General features: G+C 38.9%; 1 protein-coding gene across 2 annotated transcripts in view; it reads right to left on the minus strand.

The window, feature by feature from the left end:
* The window catches only part of ptgis (prostaglandin I2 synthase), a 45,974-nt gene that overhangs the window by 13,750 nt on the left and 15,614 nt on the right, over nucleotides 1-16,610 (minus strand). For both annotated transcript variants that reach the window (XM_008110129.3, XM_008110128.3), the window contains exons 3-7: nucleotides 14,272-14,450; nucleotides 11,930-12,073; nucleotides 11,464-11,618; nucleotides 8,757-8,938; nucleotides 1,820-1,985 (exon numbers count right to left, since the gene is read on the minus strand). In XM_008110129.3, coding sequence (XP_008108336.2) covers nucleotides 1,820-1,985; nucleotides 8,757-8,938; nucleotides 11,464-11,618; nucleotides 11,930-12,073; nucleotides 14,272-14,450 — 826 coding nt within the window. The remainder of the gene's footprint in view (nucleotides 1-1,819; nucleotides 1,986-8,756; nucleotides 8,939-11,463; nucleotides 11,619-11,929; nucleotides 12,074-14,271; nucleotides 14,451-16,610) is intronic.

Below are 16,610 nucleotides of genomic sequence, written 5' to 3' on the forward strand. Positions count from 1 at the left end.
CCTAACTCCTCTTGGAAGCTAAGCAGGATCAGCCCTGTTTAGTATTTGGATGGGACACTGCCAATGAATACTTGGTGCTATAGGTTCTATTTAAAAATGTAGCTGATAAAACCACTTCAAAAAAATTCCTTGCCTAAGAAAAGCTTATGATACTCATGGGGTCACCATAAATTGACACGTGTTGAGAAGGCACGCACACACATTTTACAGAGCCCTGAGCACTACAGCAGTCATTCAACAATCCCTAGGAGCTGTCCAAGGTCCTTTGAAACCTAATATTTTTCAGCCACACTTTCAAGTCTTGCTCAGTTTCACATGGATTCCCAACTTGATCAATACAGGACACCTTTTGTCTCCCTCTGTGTGTACATAGCTCAAGTTATCTGTTAACTTATGGTGACCCTGTGAATTTCACATGGTTCTTCCAGGCACGGAATACTCAAAGGTTATTTTGCCAGTTCTTTCCTCTACAATGTAGCCTACAACACCTGGTATTCATTGGTGGTCTCCTATTCAAGTTCTAACTAGAGCCAACCCCACATATGTTCCAGGATAAGATATGATTTAGTGTCTTTAGGATATTTAGGCCACTAGACATCCAATCAAATACAGGGACATAATGCTGTAGTGTATGACAGAATGATACACTATTTCCTACACAAAAGGGCTTTCTTTGTGGCTACCTGTAAAGATGTTCTTTCATAGGGCCAGGAAGAATTGACTGAATGAGGCAGGTGCCTCAGGCAGCTCATTTTGGATGCCACTAAAGTGCAGTTGTTAGTTATTTGATTTGTAATATATTTTCACTACCAGAAAGTAGGAAAAATACTTTCATGAATGTCTGCCTTAGATGCTAAAAATTTGCTAAAAATGGAAATAAATAAATAACATATAATAATAATAATAATAATAATAATAATAATAATAATAATAATAATAACAATAATCCTTTATATATGTACCGCTTCATTTCCAAGAGAGGACTCAGGGCGGTTTCCAACATGTGTGCAAAATTCAATAGTCAAAACATCATACAGCAGCATAAATATAACAAACATAATAAAAACAACATCATAAGACAACAGTAAAAAAACAGTTCAATTAAAATAGACACAGTTCCAGTTCCAGTCATCAAGGAGTCAAATACCAGTAATCAGGGCTGTGAGGTAGACATAGTCAGTTATAAGGGATAAAGATTTGTACATCAGCTTACAATAAAATAATATATATCTTGACTTTTGAGCTGAGGAGCACTGTTTGCTGCTCTGACTTGGGCAGTAAAATGTCTCGAGATGACTATAATGGTATCTACCGTAGTTGCTAAAATAATGGTCTATGAGTAGGAATGAATTGCTCGACATAATTTTCTCATATGGTTTGCTTAATAAACCCTACGGCACTTGGGGAAAAAACTATTTGTTTGGACTGCAATTCTAACAATGTCAATGCTTTCTTAGGGATTTTGGGAACTATCATTCAAACTATTTTTTCCAAGACATGTTCTAAGCATAAATGCAAGTCCATCCATACACATGCAACTGCCTTTATCCAAGTAACTACAAAGGAATTTCAAAGATAAGGCAACTGGCCAGTATGTGAAGATAGCTATTGTCACCATAATGAAACTGTAATCAGGGAAGGGGGGTATAGCAAATGCAGCAATCCTTGAACCATGGATGAATGGGAACTGAATGCATAAGGGTAAGTTGAATGGAGGAAGAGTGACTCCAGGACCCACTGGTGGTAGCAATTATTTCAGTGGATGTATCCAAGTACCTGACAAGTACCTGAGAATGACACTGAATGAAAGTTTACTGACCAAAAATGGGTGTGCTGTCCAGTTTCTCTTGACTGATCTCATGCACTTGCCCGGTTGTTTGTTTTCTGGATAATGTTTTTTCCATTTCACCTCTGACTGCTGCCATAGCTGAAGGGTGTTTTAAAAGAAACAAGAGAAGCCAGAAAACTGCAGGTCCTGCATTACTCTGAAAATAAAACAAAAACATCATTTACAACAACTCCAGAACCAGTTATTTAAAACACCATAGATACAAGGAGAAAATCCATGTATCAAAGCCAATGTAACTCTCACTTTGATTAGAAAAATAACACCTATTTCATTCACAATATGAAAGATCTTTGCTGGTAGTCCAGTAAATCAACAACAGAACAGCTCTTGAAGGATTGCCTTGAAAAGCTGCGAAATATCTTTCAGGCACTTCTGCATTATTAATGGCAGTATTCCCAGAACTAATCGACTGGTTTAGAAACATGAAGAATCTGACAATAACCTCATTAAAAAGGCAATAATAGAAGGGAGTTGGTCAAGCTTGGTGAATTTAGACATACATCTGAAAGAAAACCTGGAAAGGAAAGAAATGTTCAGTCTTGAAGCAAATTACATTCACTTTCTTCACTAAGATTCATATGTGGCATGTAAGAGACATCAGTACTTGTAGACCACATATAACATCCATCCCATTCTAACCCAGTTCAAGCATTGGCATCCATGCATTTTCAGCACATGCTGAAGAAGCGAAAGAGCTGAGTGCACTTATAGTTCCCATAATTGCTAGCTGCAGCCTACTCAGTGAACTGAAGTTGGATCTGGAATGATGTCTTTATATATTCAGATCCATGCAGAGAGAATCCTGCCCATAGCACAGGTGCTCTCTCCCAAATTAATTATCTTTTACAGGAGGTATAATTTGGATGCCTCTAGTAGAAATCTGTCAGGGTCCGAATTTTGTGCCCTGTCTGGAAGTGCCCAAAGATTCTACTTTGAGACTATGGTATTCAAAGAAGTGAAACCCTTTTAAGACAGGTGTTGTGAACCTTTGACGCTCCAGGTATACCAGACTACAATCCCACTTATGGTTTAGGAATGTGGGAATTGTAGGCTGAACATCTGAAAGTTCATCCATTTTCTCTCAAGTATGTTGGAGTACAAGACAGCTATCAAAACTTCAAGGTCAATATACTGAGGATAATGTTAACATCTTTACCATGCAGCATATTCGTTTTTCCACATAAATGACTAGCAAGCAAGATTGTGGTCCAGATGGAAACCCCCAGCATTGTCCAGGTAATAGATGAAAACTCTTTCTGGCTCTAATGCATGACAAAAGGGACCATATTTGGGATGGAGTTGTGCTGAAACCACCTTCCCAGAATTTGATGCCTTCCCTAGCTTTATGAAAAATTAATGGCCTCGAGGACTGAAGACATGAATAATGTCATGTCTTACTTGACTTACAGTTCAGCTGTGGAGCTGATTGAAATCACTTGTCTGCCTGGTAATTCTCCACCGAACTGCAGATCTTCTCTTCTACCTGACTGAATTTTGGTGTTGCTTCACCAGCCCTAAATCGGCCTTTGGTGTTGAATCACTGCTGCTTAGTGCCTCCAGTTTGACTTGCGTTACCAGTCCTCAAGAACTACTGCCATTTTTGAACAAGCAAAATAGAATACAGAAAGGCTAGAAAATAAGAATCAGTAGAGGCTGAGAACACATGAAAAGGAGCCTTGGAATCTGGGAAACAGAGCTGAAGATTGAGATTTCTTAGCAAAACAAAGGTTGGGAATTACTGGAGGATGCAAAATCTGAACATGGTACTTTTGCTCCATCATGTGGGGATATCATGGAAAATTTTTATGCAAAGACCACAATAACCCTTGTAAGTTAAAGTGAAAAATGCAGTCTGCCTTAAACAATACCTCATTTGCTCTCAGCATAGGACCCAAAGTGGCTCACAATAATTCAAATTTATCTTATGTAGTCAAAGTCCCAGATTCAATTGTAGTTATAACAAAAGTTTGTTTATATTTAAAATATAATGGTTCCAATTGGAGATCTCTGACAGCTTCTCAAGTTCAGTGATCTATTTAGTCTGCAGCTCAATCAAGGCAGAACAATGCTATCGTTCTTCTTATATCAGGTCTCAAGGGAACTTACAAGATACATTATAGCATACTGAGCACTTATGAGACATCTCCATTTACTTTTTTGAAATAAAGCTCCAAGAATTTTGATTCTGAGTTTAGATTAATTTTTCAACATTTTCTCAAAACTGTTCTAAAAAGTAAAATGTCCAAACTCAGGTGTCGAGAAAGTCTAGAGTTGGAGCATATGCTGCTTTGATGCTGAAGACTACAAGCTAGAATGTGTCCAGAGGAGGGAGACCAAAAAGGTCAAGGATTTGGAAGCCAAGCCCTATGAGCAGTGGCTTAGGGAGATAGATATGTTTAGCTTGGAGAAGAAAAGCTTGAGAGGGGACATGACAGCCATTTTAAAAAAAATATTTGAAACAATGTTATACTGAGGAGGGAGCAAGCTTGTTTTTTTGACTGCTCTAGAGATTATGACACAGAGTAGTGGTTTCAAACTACAGGAAAAGGGATCTCACCAAAACATTAAGTCCCGATTCTTAGATGGGCAGGAGGGAAGCAGGGGAAAGTGTTGGGAAGAGTGGGGAAACCATCTTACCCCATTCTCTCCTGGCAGGGTCCGTCTTTGGGGATGGCTAATCATCCCACAACCTTTCCCCATCTTCTTTTCACTTTCTCTGGCTTCCCCCTATTTTCTAGTACGCTGGAAAGATAGAGTCCCACGGGCAGCCACTGGAAGTGGCTGTGCGTCATGGAATGGTCTCTGTGGGACTCCGCTTTGCCAGTGGGAGAACACAGGAGAAAACATCCATGTGATGAGGTCCTTAAGAGAAACTTTCTGACAGTAAGACCTGTTTGACATGGAATAGGCTGCCTCAGAGTGTTGTGGAATCTCATTCTCTGGATGTTTTAAGCAAAGACTGGATTGTTTTGATTGTGTATTCCTGTATGGCAAGGTTTGATTAGGTTTTCTTGTGTGGCAAGGTCAGATTGGCTGGCCCTTGTAATCCACTCTGTGATTCTATGACTAGGCAAGTTGAACTTGGAAATTATGCAAACACCTGCCAGTGTCTCCTAAATCTCCATTAAAGACAGATTAACAACACATTTTGGGAAACCATGTCTTGTTGTCCCAGCTGGAAAGTTTTGCTCACTCATGACATAGACAAGAGTGAAGATGTCTGCTTCAAGTGACCAAACATAGAAACCCCATCAGCAACTTTCTACAAGAAGATGCTCTGTGAGGTTGTACTTTGCCTTCCTACTCATACAACTAGCAGATAAATGTTCTTGGTAAATTGAGAGCTCATATTTACAAGAGTAGGAGGTCTTTATTACAAGACCCCATTTCTGTTCTCCATTCTACTTTCTGCCATGCCAACAAAGCTATTTAGAATCCAGGAAATATATTCCATGCCCAATCAAGGGGAAAGGAAATAATATTTGATGGCCCAGCACTATCTGCTTTTTTCTCTGTTTTTCTTTTTCAAAATTGTGATGATTAAGTGAAATGCAATATAGCATCCCCACTCCTAGCAAGTGCTCCTGCAGTACATTAAATCCAATAGAGAGGAGTGCAAGCCATAAATAATTCATGATGTTTTTAGAAAGGGGAAGTGCAAGTTGATTCTGCTCAAGTTTTCAAGGAGGTGGCTGCTCTTTTAATTAAAGTGCAGGCATTTAAAGGGGGGAGGGACAAAGTGCACATGGGTTTTTCATTATTCATGTGGTGGGTTTATTAAAAAAAAGTAAAATCTCCTCCACTTCATTGGAGTCTACTTTCATGAAAACTCCTGTAACTGTCTTCTAGGGGAAACTGCTGTATGGTGCAAGGGTGCAAGGTGGGAGGGAAGTTGATGAGCAGTACAGGGATGCTTCAGTTAACAAAACCTCTGACAAAGAAGCTCCTAGATGGAATCCTGTTAGGAAATGGTTCATTGTTAACTGATTCATAATCAAGTAAAGTTGAATTACTCCACTGTGCAATATTTATATTCTCAGGAGGAGAGCAGAGATGCAGCTTCATCATCGAGGCCATTGCGTAAGTGAAACATGTTTGTTGTGCAATATACACAATGCGCAACTTGTTCAGGCATGCAACATGTCTGTTGTTCAATGGTTTGGATGCACAACATGTCCCAATGCACAACTTGTTCAGGCATGCAACATGTCCTGATGTGCAATGAGAGTCCCATTATGAATCATCTCAATTCACTAGGATGTTTGGATATTGTGTCGGTGACATACAGTAGCTCTGCCATTATAAAGTCATGCATTGTACTTATAATGCAGGATCTCGGTTATCTTTTACAGTCTTTTAACATCTGCCTACTCCTCTTTTCATTTTGTTCTCTGCTAACTGGACATTTTTAGTAATATTAACACCAGAAATATATTGAGGAAGGGCTGGAGCCCTTTGGGTGTTGGGCTATAGCAGCATGCCTACAGTAAAAAAAAAAAAAAGAGGCAATAAAGTTTGAGTTGGAAAAGAATGAGCTTCTGCTCCTCTGTTCCAGTCTTTGGATCCCATGTGAGAGAAAAGCAGGATATAAATTAAACAAATTATTCTCTAGCAAACCCTATTGTAGCTATGAGTGCATGGCTACAAGAAGCAGAGTAAATGGCATTTCCTTCCAGGATCCCTTCCTGAGCATATGTGAATAGCAAAAACACATAGAAAAGTGTTAAGAAGATAATCCTGCCTCATCTGTGTCCTCTGGCATGTTTAAAAGTAAGGAGCTGTACATGTAATCATAAAAAATCATAAGCATAGTGTAGCTTTTGTTGTTAACTGTTGTCAATTCAACTTTGACTTGTAGTGACCCCATGAATATGAGTCCTGCAAGTCACCCTCTCATCTACAGTTCTGCTCAGATCTTGCAAATTGAGGAAGGCAGCTTTCTTGGTTCAATCTATCCATCTGGAATGTGGTTTTCCCCTTTTCCTACTGCTGTATATATTATCCAGAATTATTGACTTTTCTGTTGTGCCATGTCTTCAAATGATATGGCCAATGTATAGCAGTCTTAGTTTGGTCATCTTAGCTTCAAGGGAGAGTTCAGGCTTGACTTGCTCTAGGACCCATTTATTTTTAGCAGCCTGTGGTATTTATAGAATTCTGGAAAAAGTTTCCAAATGGTCTCCAGAAGCTGAAAATGTTTTTGTTTACAAAAACAGAAGTACACTCTATAAACCAGGGGAATGTAAATACGCCTTGCAATTAAAGAGATTGTCCTTGAATAGAACTCCTTTCAGTCTTGAACTGAGAATATTTCCAGAACTTTCATAATTGTGGTCTCTCATAGAGTCCAGTATAAAATAAATTCATCAATTATCTTTAATTTTTCTAAAATAGAATCAATATTACACAGTCTTAATTCATTGGTTTCTGTCTCTTCATCCCCTTATTTTGATTTATTAATCCTCTAAGTGTGTGCAGGTGCAAGGGTTGCACAATCATATCAAAAAGAAACAGTAACCTGTTGCAGTCCAATATTGGAAGAAATTAACCACTTATTTATTTTAAAAGAGGGTTGTTTTTCCCTCTGTGGGTGAATACTTCATTTAGAATAGTAATATAATCTGTCTGTCTATCTTTCTGAGAGTGTTAGTGTGAAATGAGAGACAGAATGATATAATGGTTTAAACGTTGGACTCTTGAGTCCAGGGAAATCCAGTGGGCAAGTCAGAGAAAGACAAAGGCAAATATCCTCTGAACAAATATTGCCAAGCTGTGACAGTTTCAGCTATAGATTGCCATAAGTTGGAAACAACTTGAAGGCATGCAATAACAACAACACATATACACTCAGAAGTAAGTCCCAATGAGTACAGTGAGAATTGCTCATTGGTAAATGTGTACAGGATTGTAGCCGGAGACATTCTAAAAGTGTATTTGAATGCACACACTCCTTTGTGATGTTTTTTCCAACAATGTTTTTCTTAACTAATCACATTCATTTTATTTCTTGGTGCTAAAAGTATTGTACATTATTTTCCCCACCCATTCATCCCCATTTTTATCCTAATCACAGCTATAGCATTATGTTGCAAGGGAGTATTGTCTCTAAGGCATATTCTTTACTGTCAACACATATTACTGCCTTTTGTTATTCTGTGCTTTCTAATCATTTCTAACACATTACATTCCTACAGTGAACCTATAACTGGTATGTCTTGGTAAGATTTGTTCCGTAGAATTTGTCACTATATTCCTCTGCGGCTGAGAGAGTCTGACTTGTCCTTGGTCACCCCATGGGATTTGATAGCCAAGGGAGGATTTGGAACCTAGTAGAACACTTACCGTATATACTCGGGTATAAGCCGACCCGAATATAAGCCGAGGCACCTAATTTTACCACAAAAACTGGGAAAACTTATTGACTCGAGTATAAGACGAGGGTGGGAAATGCAGCAGCTACAGGTCAATTTCAAAAATAAAATAGATATTAATAAAACTGCATTATTTGAGGCATCAGTAAGTTAAATGTTTTTGAATATTTATATAAAACTGTAATTTAAGATAAAAATAAGACTGTCCTACTCTGAATACCTATATACTCAAGTATAAGCTGAGCTGAATAGAAGCCGGCCAGGACCCTCACTCGAGTATAAGCCGAAGGGAGCTTTTTCAGCCCTAAAAAGGGCTGAAAAACTAGGCTTATACTCGAGTATATACAGTATATACTTTGGCTCTCACTAAAGCTGCCTCACATAGATATTTTGGCTGAAAGTCTTTATGTCCCTACTTTAGCTCCTCATGAATTACAGAGAGGGAAAGTAGAGCATTAATTGTGCCTCTTGTATTGCAGTTGAGTCAGATCATGAATGAGAAGTATTCCCTGAGAAACTGGGATGGCATTTTCTACCTGAGTGCTCCAGAGCTGGAGCAGCATTGCCCGAGTTTGCATATCTTCATCCACTCCCAGGTCGACCAAATGCTGCTTATAGCTGTCCAGCCAAACACTTCGGTTTGCTCTGCCATCCAGCCGTTTCACAGAAAGTAACTCCCAAAGATCCTTCTTGATGCTATCAAATTTTTTCTTCTCCCCTACATGTAGATAGCCAAAAAAAAAATCATGCTGAATTTTTATAACCACAACATTATCCTGCCTTCCTTTAAGAACAAAAGAGCACATATAGAGGCTGACCCATTTTCCCCTGTAAATATAATACACCAAGGATAGGTTTTAGGGTCAAAATTGTGGATTTTGATAAGACCCATAAATAAGTGAAGGGACATTCCATAGACAGCTGAAGGTCAATAACCTCAGGGAACAGCCACCCTTGGCTGCCACCATTTCCCCAACCATTCAAAAAAGTTATTCATCACTCTACTCAGAGAAGGAGGTTTCCTTTTTGATCAAAGTTAAGGTGCAGCATTAACCCTTATCTAAAATGAATCTTCTCCTTCTCTAGGTAGAGTGGCAAAAGGTGGCAGCTTAGTATATCCTGGGAGGACCTAAAAAACAACAACAACACCAATACCACCTACTTTCTTGGCACACTTTGACGAGACACCCCCTCCCCCCCAAATGCTATTGCAATGTTTTCCCACCCAAACATTTGAAAAGGCCAGAAACGGTGCCGCAGTAAAGAAAGTAGCAGGGGTTGGTGCTTCTTTTAGGTTCTCGAGGATGGACTAAGCTTTCACATTTCACCACTCTATTCAGAAAAGGGGATTGTTTCTTTTTGATAAGAGTTAAGACATTTATATTGAAGTTAGCCCAGGGGTTTGGGAAGAGGGGTGTCAGTTTTTTAATTAAAATTTCTAGACTTATACATGACTATATACTGTAGGTCCAAAACTGTAAGCTTAGCACTGGGATGGGTTTCCCAGTTTTATATATGGGCTATTACCAGTAATTACACTATGTAACACGATTTTTGTTCCTGGGTTATTAATGTCATTTCCTAATTGGTTCAATCACAAAAACATGGAAAAGGTTTATTAAACTGCAAAAACTTTATTTTTGTGGAACATCCTGCAGCACATTATGCTTTGGTTTTTCAATGAATATCTCATCGAGTGTCAACCAATTCAACATAGTTTGTGGCAGCCACAAAAACGATGTTTCTGGAGTATAACAACTACTTTCAAAGTAAGTAATGCACAATTTAACATGAAATAACACTTTCAAATCAGGAACAGAACATTTTTCAAATTGTGTTACATAGTATTATTTAGTAGACCTATTGCAAATGTTTAGTGTTTGTTTATTACATATACAATTACCTATCTACTTTCCAACTGTGTTTGTTTGCTTTTTACTATTTCAAGTTCCTCCAAAGCACCATAATATTGTGGTCAATATTTTGAGCAATAAGAAGAGTTATTGCATTGTTCCTTGTTGTCTGGGGTCTGGGGTGGGTTTCCTTGTTCTTTAAAATGCTCTCCAAAAAGTATTTAAAAAAATAACTGGAAGCATTTTCAAAAAGAAACAAACATTTCTTAGGGTTGTTGTATGTTTTCCGGGCTATTTGGCCATGTTCCAGAAGTATTCTGTCCTGATGTTTTGCCCACATCTATGGCAAGCATCCACAACCTCTGAGGATGCCCACCATAGATGTGGGCAAAACGTCAGGAGAGAATACTTCTGGAACATGGTCATACAGCCCAGAAAACATACAACCCTGTGATCCCGGCCATGAAAGCCTTCAACAACACATTAAACATTTCTTACTATCTCCAAACATACATTTTTAGCAGAAGAAAATTGGGGGGGGGGGGACAAGGGCATTTTGGGAAGTTGGAGGTCCCTGGAGGTGCACTGGACTTCCGCACTGGACTTCCAAACTGGACATATAATTCCCATTTTTCTGTCTTGGGGCACCAGATATAGTTAGCTTACATTCTTAAGGTTGAAAAAGATCATAAGCAATAGTCAGCAAGATGTTTTCTCCCACAAAATGTATTTCTCTATTTTAATTATTGGCTATGAAAACTAGTAGGCTAGAAATGCCTCATACAGTTTATTCTCTTTCCTTAAGGTAAAGGTAAAGGTTTTCCCTGATGTTAAGTCCAGTCATGTCTCTTTTCTTACAAATATTCTAATGGACAATCAGAATTACGTTTTTGAGCCAGTAGATGATACTGAAAGGTTACACAATGGTGCCATCTACTGCTCGTAGGTTTCCTCTTTCCTTCATTACATTGCAAGAAGATTTAGTTCAGCCTCCTTCAACCTGTTCTCCTTAAAGATGAACAAATATATTCTGGCATAATCTACTTGTGATAGAATAGACTGTAGATTGTATAACATAATATATCTGTTGGTTGTTATGGTGCCACATGACTTTTTGTTGTTTGACTCCAACAGTCTAACAGTTTCCCTGCAAATACCACTCCTATCAGCCCTAAATGCCCAGTGGTGAGAAATTACACGAGTTACATCCAGAAACATCTGGAGAGCTGCAGTTCTCCATTGTTGAATTACGTCCATTTAAGTAGAAGAACAAGAACACCACAAATAAACAACCATATTTAACTGTTACTGCAAAACTTAGGAGACCATTAAATCGAGAATCTCCCGGTTTGACACTTCAATATGACAATTCTTGGCCATTAACACCAACCTGCACTCAAGCTGGAACGGGCAGCTTTCATCAAAAGACGGTCTAGCTTATAAAACTCATTATATACTTCTAGTGAGTGAGCCTGATCTTTTGTTTGACTAGCGACGTCTTCATAATCCTTCATTTCATTGCCATAGAGTGTCAGGTATCCAGCTCTGCAAAGCAGGGAAAGTATTTTTTTAAATGCTTATAATCAAAAGATCAGTCTTGAGCAGATGTGTTCAAAGTTTGTCAGTACCATTTGCAGACAGATGAAATCACCTCCTTCCTTCTACTCCAGATAGCTTATTTTCAATATCTGATCTGCCTTCCTGGTATTTCCTTTTCCTTTTCTTAAACTCCATGACACTGTTGGGAGTTAGGGGTTGACCATAAAGGACCTAGATATTCTTAGAAAGACCATAATTGCAATGTGTAGTCCTCAGTGGCACTGTCATCTCCTCCTTTTTAGAGGAATGCCACTCACCTGAGCATTGTACTGTAACAAAGGTGAAAGAGGTCCTCCTCTTTCCACTGCCGACTGGCTATACTTGGGTCATAAAGCAGCACAGTTCGCAAGTTGAAGGACATTGCCTTTGTCAGGGAGGAAAGATTTGGTTTTTGCAGAGTCCTGTGGAAACAAAAGGTGTTCCATGAAACTTTAACTTCCTTTCCATTTATACTTCCAGAACTGAGTTTCATCCAATACCTGTTACAAAACATTTCCCAGTTGTGGTGTTGACATTTTGAAAAATGTCTCATAAAACTACTGTTATGCTGAGCCGTTGTAGGAAAATGCAACCAGCAAGGAGGAGGAAGTAATGTTAGGATCCTACATCTAAGTTTCTGGTGATTAATTTTGAGATGACAGAGCTATAACATCATAGAATAATTATAGAATAATAGAGCTGGAAGAGACCACATGGGCCATTTAGTCCAACCCTGTGCAAAGCAGGAAAAGCACAATCAAAGTACCCTGACAGATGGCCATCCAGCCTCTGTTTAAAAGCCTCCAAGGAAGCTATGTTTCTGTAATGATAGCCAACCAGGCATATATTCCCACCTTGGTCTTACAGGATTGCCCATGACATGCTTGGAACTCATAAAAATGTTATATGGATATTTTATGATTTGGTAATTATCTTATTAAAACCAGACAATAAAAACAATATCGAGTGCTGCCTTATTCTGTCATACTGGTCTACTGAGGCCAGTTCTGTCAACACTGAGTGGCAGCTCTCCTTTAAGGTTTCTGAATCTCTCCTACCTGGAGTTGCTAGCCTGGGATCCTGTGCCCTCTCTCTCTCCCTCTCTCCCTCAGCTACAGCCCTTCCAAAGAGGTATCTGTCCTTTCAAATTGCTTGAATTAGCCTTTCCATGATTTGTAAAGCTGTGGAGGGGAGGATGTGAATAAACAGCCACTTATGTCAATGTTTATCAGTTTGAATAGTCTTGGAAAACAATTTTTGCTGTCTCAAGTAGCTGAACCACGTCGTCCAAGAGTGACCCTCGAATCTCTTGCCAAGTTGCACATAATATTGGCTGTGTTTCTCTGGTAACTTGCTTCTTTTACTTACAGCTCTAAACTATTTTTGCCGGCCCAGAGAAATGGGTCAGCCACAGTTACTCCCAGTGGAAATTGTTCTTTCTTGCAGCTTTCAACTAATCGCTGATACAAATCTGTTGACCCAACATAAGGCTGTTACCAAGAACCACATAGATATTCTGCAGCCCACTCCTGTATTCCTGGACTTGTATATATACTTTTCAGGTGTATATATCCTTTTCGCGATAGTCCCCTCACCCTTTAAATGTACCTTTCTCTGTGGCAGTTTTGTTTTCCTTTCATTTGTCAACATAAACTCCAAAGTCTGCCAAATTCTGCTCTCCAATAGCTTTCTCTTCCCACTCCCCCCATAACACAATCTGTTTTAAAGGATTTAATGAAGTTTGTAGCTACACAAAAGATTTTTAAAGCATGAGTTAATAAAAACAGACACATTTAAAAGTACAAAATTCAAACAGGAAGATTCTTTTTTAAAAAGCAACAAACTGCTGTAAAGCTAGGCTGGTTTTTTAAAATATTGTTTTGGTAAGGAACCTTACATGATGTAATAGAATCAACACCATATGCTATTTTCAGATATATCGCAGCATAGACTTATTAGAGGAGCCCCCGGTGGCGCAGCAGATTAAACTGCTGAGATGCTGAATTTGCTAACCGAAAGGTTCGCGGTTCGGGGAGCGAGGTGAGCTACCGCTGTTAGCCCCAGTTTCTGCCAACCTAGCAGCTCGAAAACATGCAAATGTGAGTAAATCAATAGGTACCACTTTGGTGGGAAGGTAATGGCACTCCATGCAGTCATACCAGCCACATGACCTTGGAGGTGCCTACAGACAATGTCAGCTCTTCGGCTTAGAAATGGAGATGAACACCAACCCCCAGAGTCAGACACAACTAGACTTAATGTCAGGGGAAAACCTTTACCTTTATCTTAAACTTATTTTTGCACATGTTCTTGTTATGTGCCTTCAAGTTGTTTCCAACAAAGATGGGAGGAACCCAAGGACACGGTCATGTGTTAACTTGGCTGCTCCTAATGGACTCTAGGACCACAAAAACCTTCAATAAAACCATTTTCTTTTGTTGTGGGGCATCTACAAGGACCACTGTGTTGTCCGTGGGCCACACAATGCTAACCCCTGATGTAGATAAACATATGAATCATTTTTTTGTCCAGTGTCATGATTAAAATAAGATATTGATTAATTTTGTGGTGTCAGGCCATATTGCCAATGATCTTCCATCTAAGAGCTACACTTACTTACATTCTTAACATGGCCTTTTCTTCATTGGGGTCATATTCTGGGAGTCTGACATCAAACATTCGGTCCATTAAAATGCGTGCATATGGGTTGAAGTCCAACTTGGAGCGAGATTCCCAAAGCACCACATCATATGAGAGGGGATCCAATAAGATGGTGATAAATTTGCCTGCAGCTTGAACCTTAAATACAAAAAAAAGGAAAATAAAGAAAAAAATTAAATTAATGTAAGCCAATGAATTTTAAATTGACTCTGACTTTAGGAAGGTTGTGCTTAAGTCAAGTCGCTTTCCATTTATATTTTGAATAGGTAGGTTTTTTTTTCTCAAGAACCACAAACTAAACAATTACAATGGGGGTGATAAAACTCAGGAAGTAATTGCTATACTCATTCTCAAATAGGTTCTGAAATTAACCAATATGATTTTGTTGCAAATGATTCAGTTAATGAAAGACTGTGTTGAGTAACAATGACATCTAAATCTATTCAGGAAGAGATTATGTAAGTCTCCATAACACTATGGCTTACACTTACACTAATGTGGGAAAGATCCATGTGATTCTGTGTGACTGATACTTTTATGCCTCAACAAAATAATGAGAAAAATTATGGACAAGAACTGGCTTTGGAGACAAAGCGATGGTACTAAGATCATGTTAGCAAATGGCAAGGTCATCAAATGATGGATATTAGTTTGAAAAAGGAGAAGCATCTACACCTAATGTAGGGAAAGTGTCCAGAGTTCAGCTGAGAATTGTCTCATTCCATAGGTTCTTGTTCTTTTCATTTTCTTTGAGATATTATTTATTTAAAATGTATCCTCACTTTTGAGAAATCCAGCAAACAGAATGTGGAGAAAGCATTTTTGGAGTCCAACCTCCCACTGGGTGAATGCGTTTGTCTGTGTTAACCCAAATTAGCTCCCTGTATTGTGTAGCCCTCACAAAGGTGATTCACCCCACTTTGGGATAATGAGTCAGTATAGATGTGCCCCTAAAGTTGGAAAGGGTCACAAAAATCATCTAGTCCAACACTGTGCCATGCAGGAATACACTGCTAAAGCACTCCTTAAAAATGCCCATACAGCTCTGTCTAAAACCGCCAAAGAAGGAGAATTTACCACCTTCTAAATGAGGTCTATTTCATTATCAAAGTGTTCTTACAGTTAAAAAAATCAAATTTTAAGTGGTATTTCTTTCTCTTTTTTTGTAATTTGAATCCATTGGTTGCTGTTTTGTTATCTGGAGCACCAGAAAACAAGTTCACTCCATCCTCTCCCTGACAACAGATATTTAAAGGTGGATATCATGTGTCTTCTCAACATTTTTGCTACTAGACAGTCTAGAAATAATGCAAATGTATACACATAAATGAGTCATCTGAAGGAGCTTTTCCTATAACAGGAGGTATGGATTTATTTTTCTCTGAAGAATGAGCAACAGGAGATTGCAAAAAACAGTTGTCTAAACATAGAAGCTGAATGTTGTTTTGAAGAGCCACAGCTGCTTTGTGACCTGCCAAAGAAATATGACACAGAAGCTATTCTTGTGAGCCATCTTGGATAGAAAGCTTTTCACAGTGAAGGTTGCCAGGTCACAATCTGGAGATCATACCTGCCTGCTTTAAAGCTGTAATTCAGGATGCAGCTGCTCAACCTTGTCCCACCCTGTTCCTTCAAGTGATCCCTTGGTACACCCTCATCTCCTGTCCACTGGGAGGCACAATGAGAACTATGCTTGCCATAGTAGTCCCAATTCTGGGCGGAGAGGCAGCATACAAATGAATGAAATAATAATAAATAAGGGCTGCAATTCTAAATCACGATCTATGTTGTGTATTTTAATGCATACCTAGCTACATAGCAGAGGTACTACAGAACCCTCTTAGTGAATTGTGAAGATATGTATAAAGGCACCGGGGAGAGCACTCCTAGCCAGATTGGGCATTGGTCATGCCTGATTCACATTGGTGCCTGTTGTGTATTGGTTCAAATGCACAATGGTAATTTTGCTTACTCCCCTAAATAGTAATGTCATGGAAGCCTCTTGCCGAATATACATTGAGCAAAACTGTTCCTGTCTCTTTCCTGCAGATGCAAGCCCACTTACATACAAGTAAGTTCCCTAATGAAATCCAAGAATAATCACAAGCAGGAGGAGATGTGTATGGGAAAGTAACGCATAGAGGAGCTCAAGGGGATCAATTGCATTTTCTCCTGCTATTATGGTCAGCAAATTGGCTGTTGGGAGGCTTGATTCATCCTATTTGAATTATTCATTCCTTCATTCATGAAAATATTGATGACTGATTAAAATATCCTGCCCTCTATCTAAACATCTCA

Source organism: Anolis carolinensis, chromosome 4 (assembly GCF_035594765.1).
Source record: "Anolis carolinensis isolate JA03-04 chromosome 4, rAnoCar3.1.pri, whole genome shotgun sequence".
In the NCBI taxonomy this organism is placed as follows: Eukaryota; Metazoa; Chordata; class Lepidosauria; order Squamata; family Dactyloidae; genus Anolis; species Anolis carolinensis.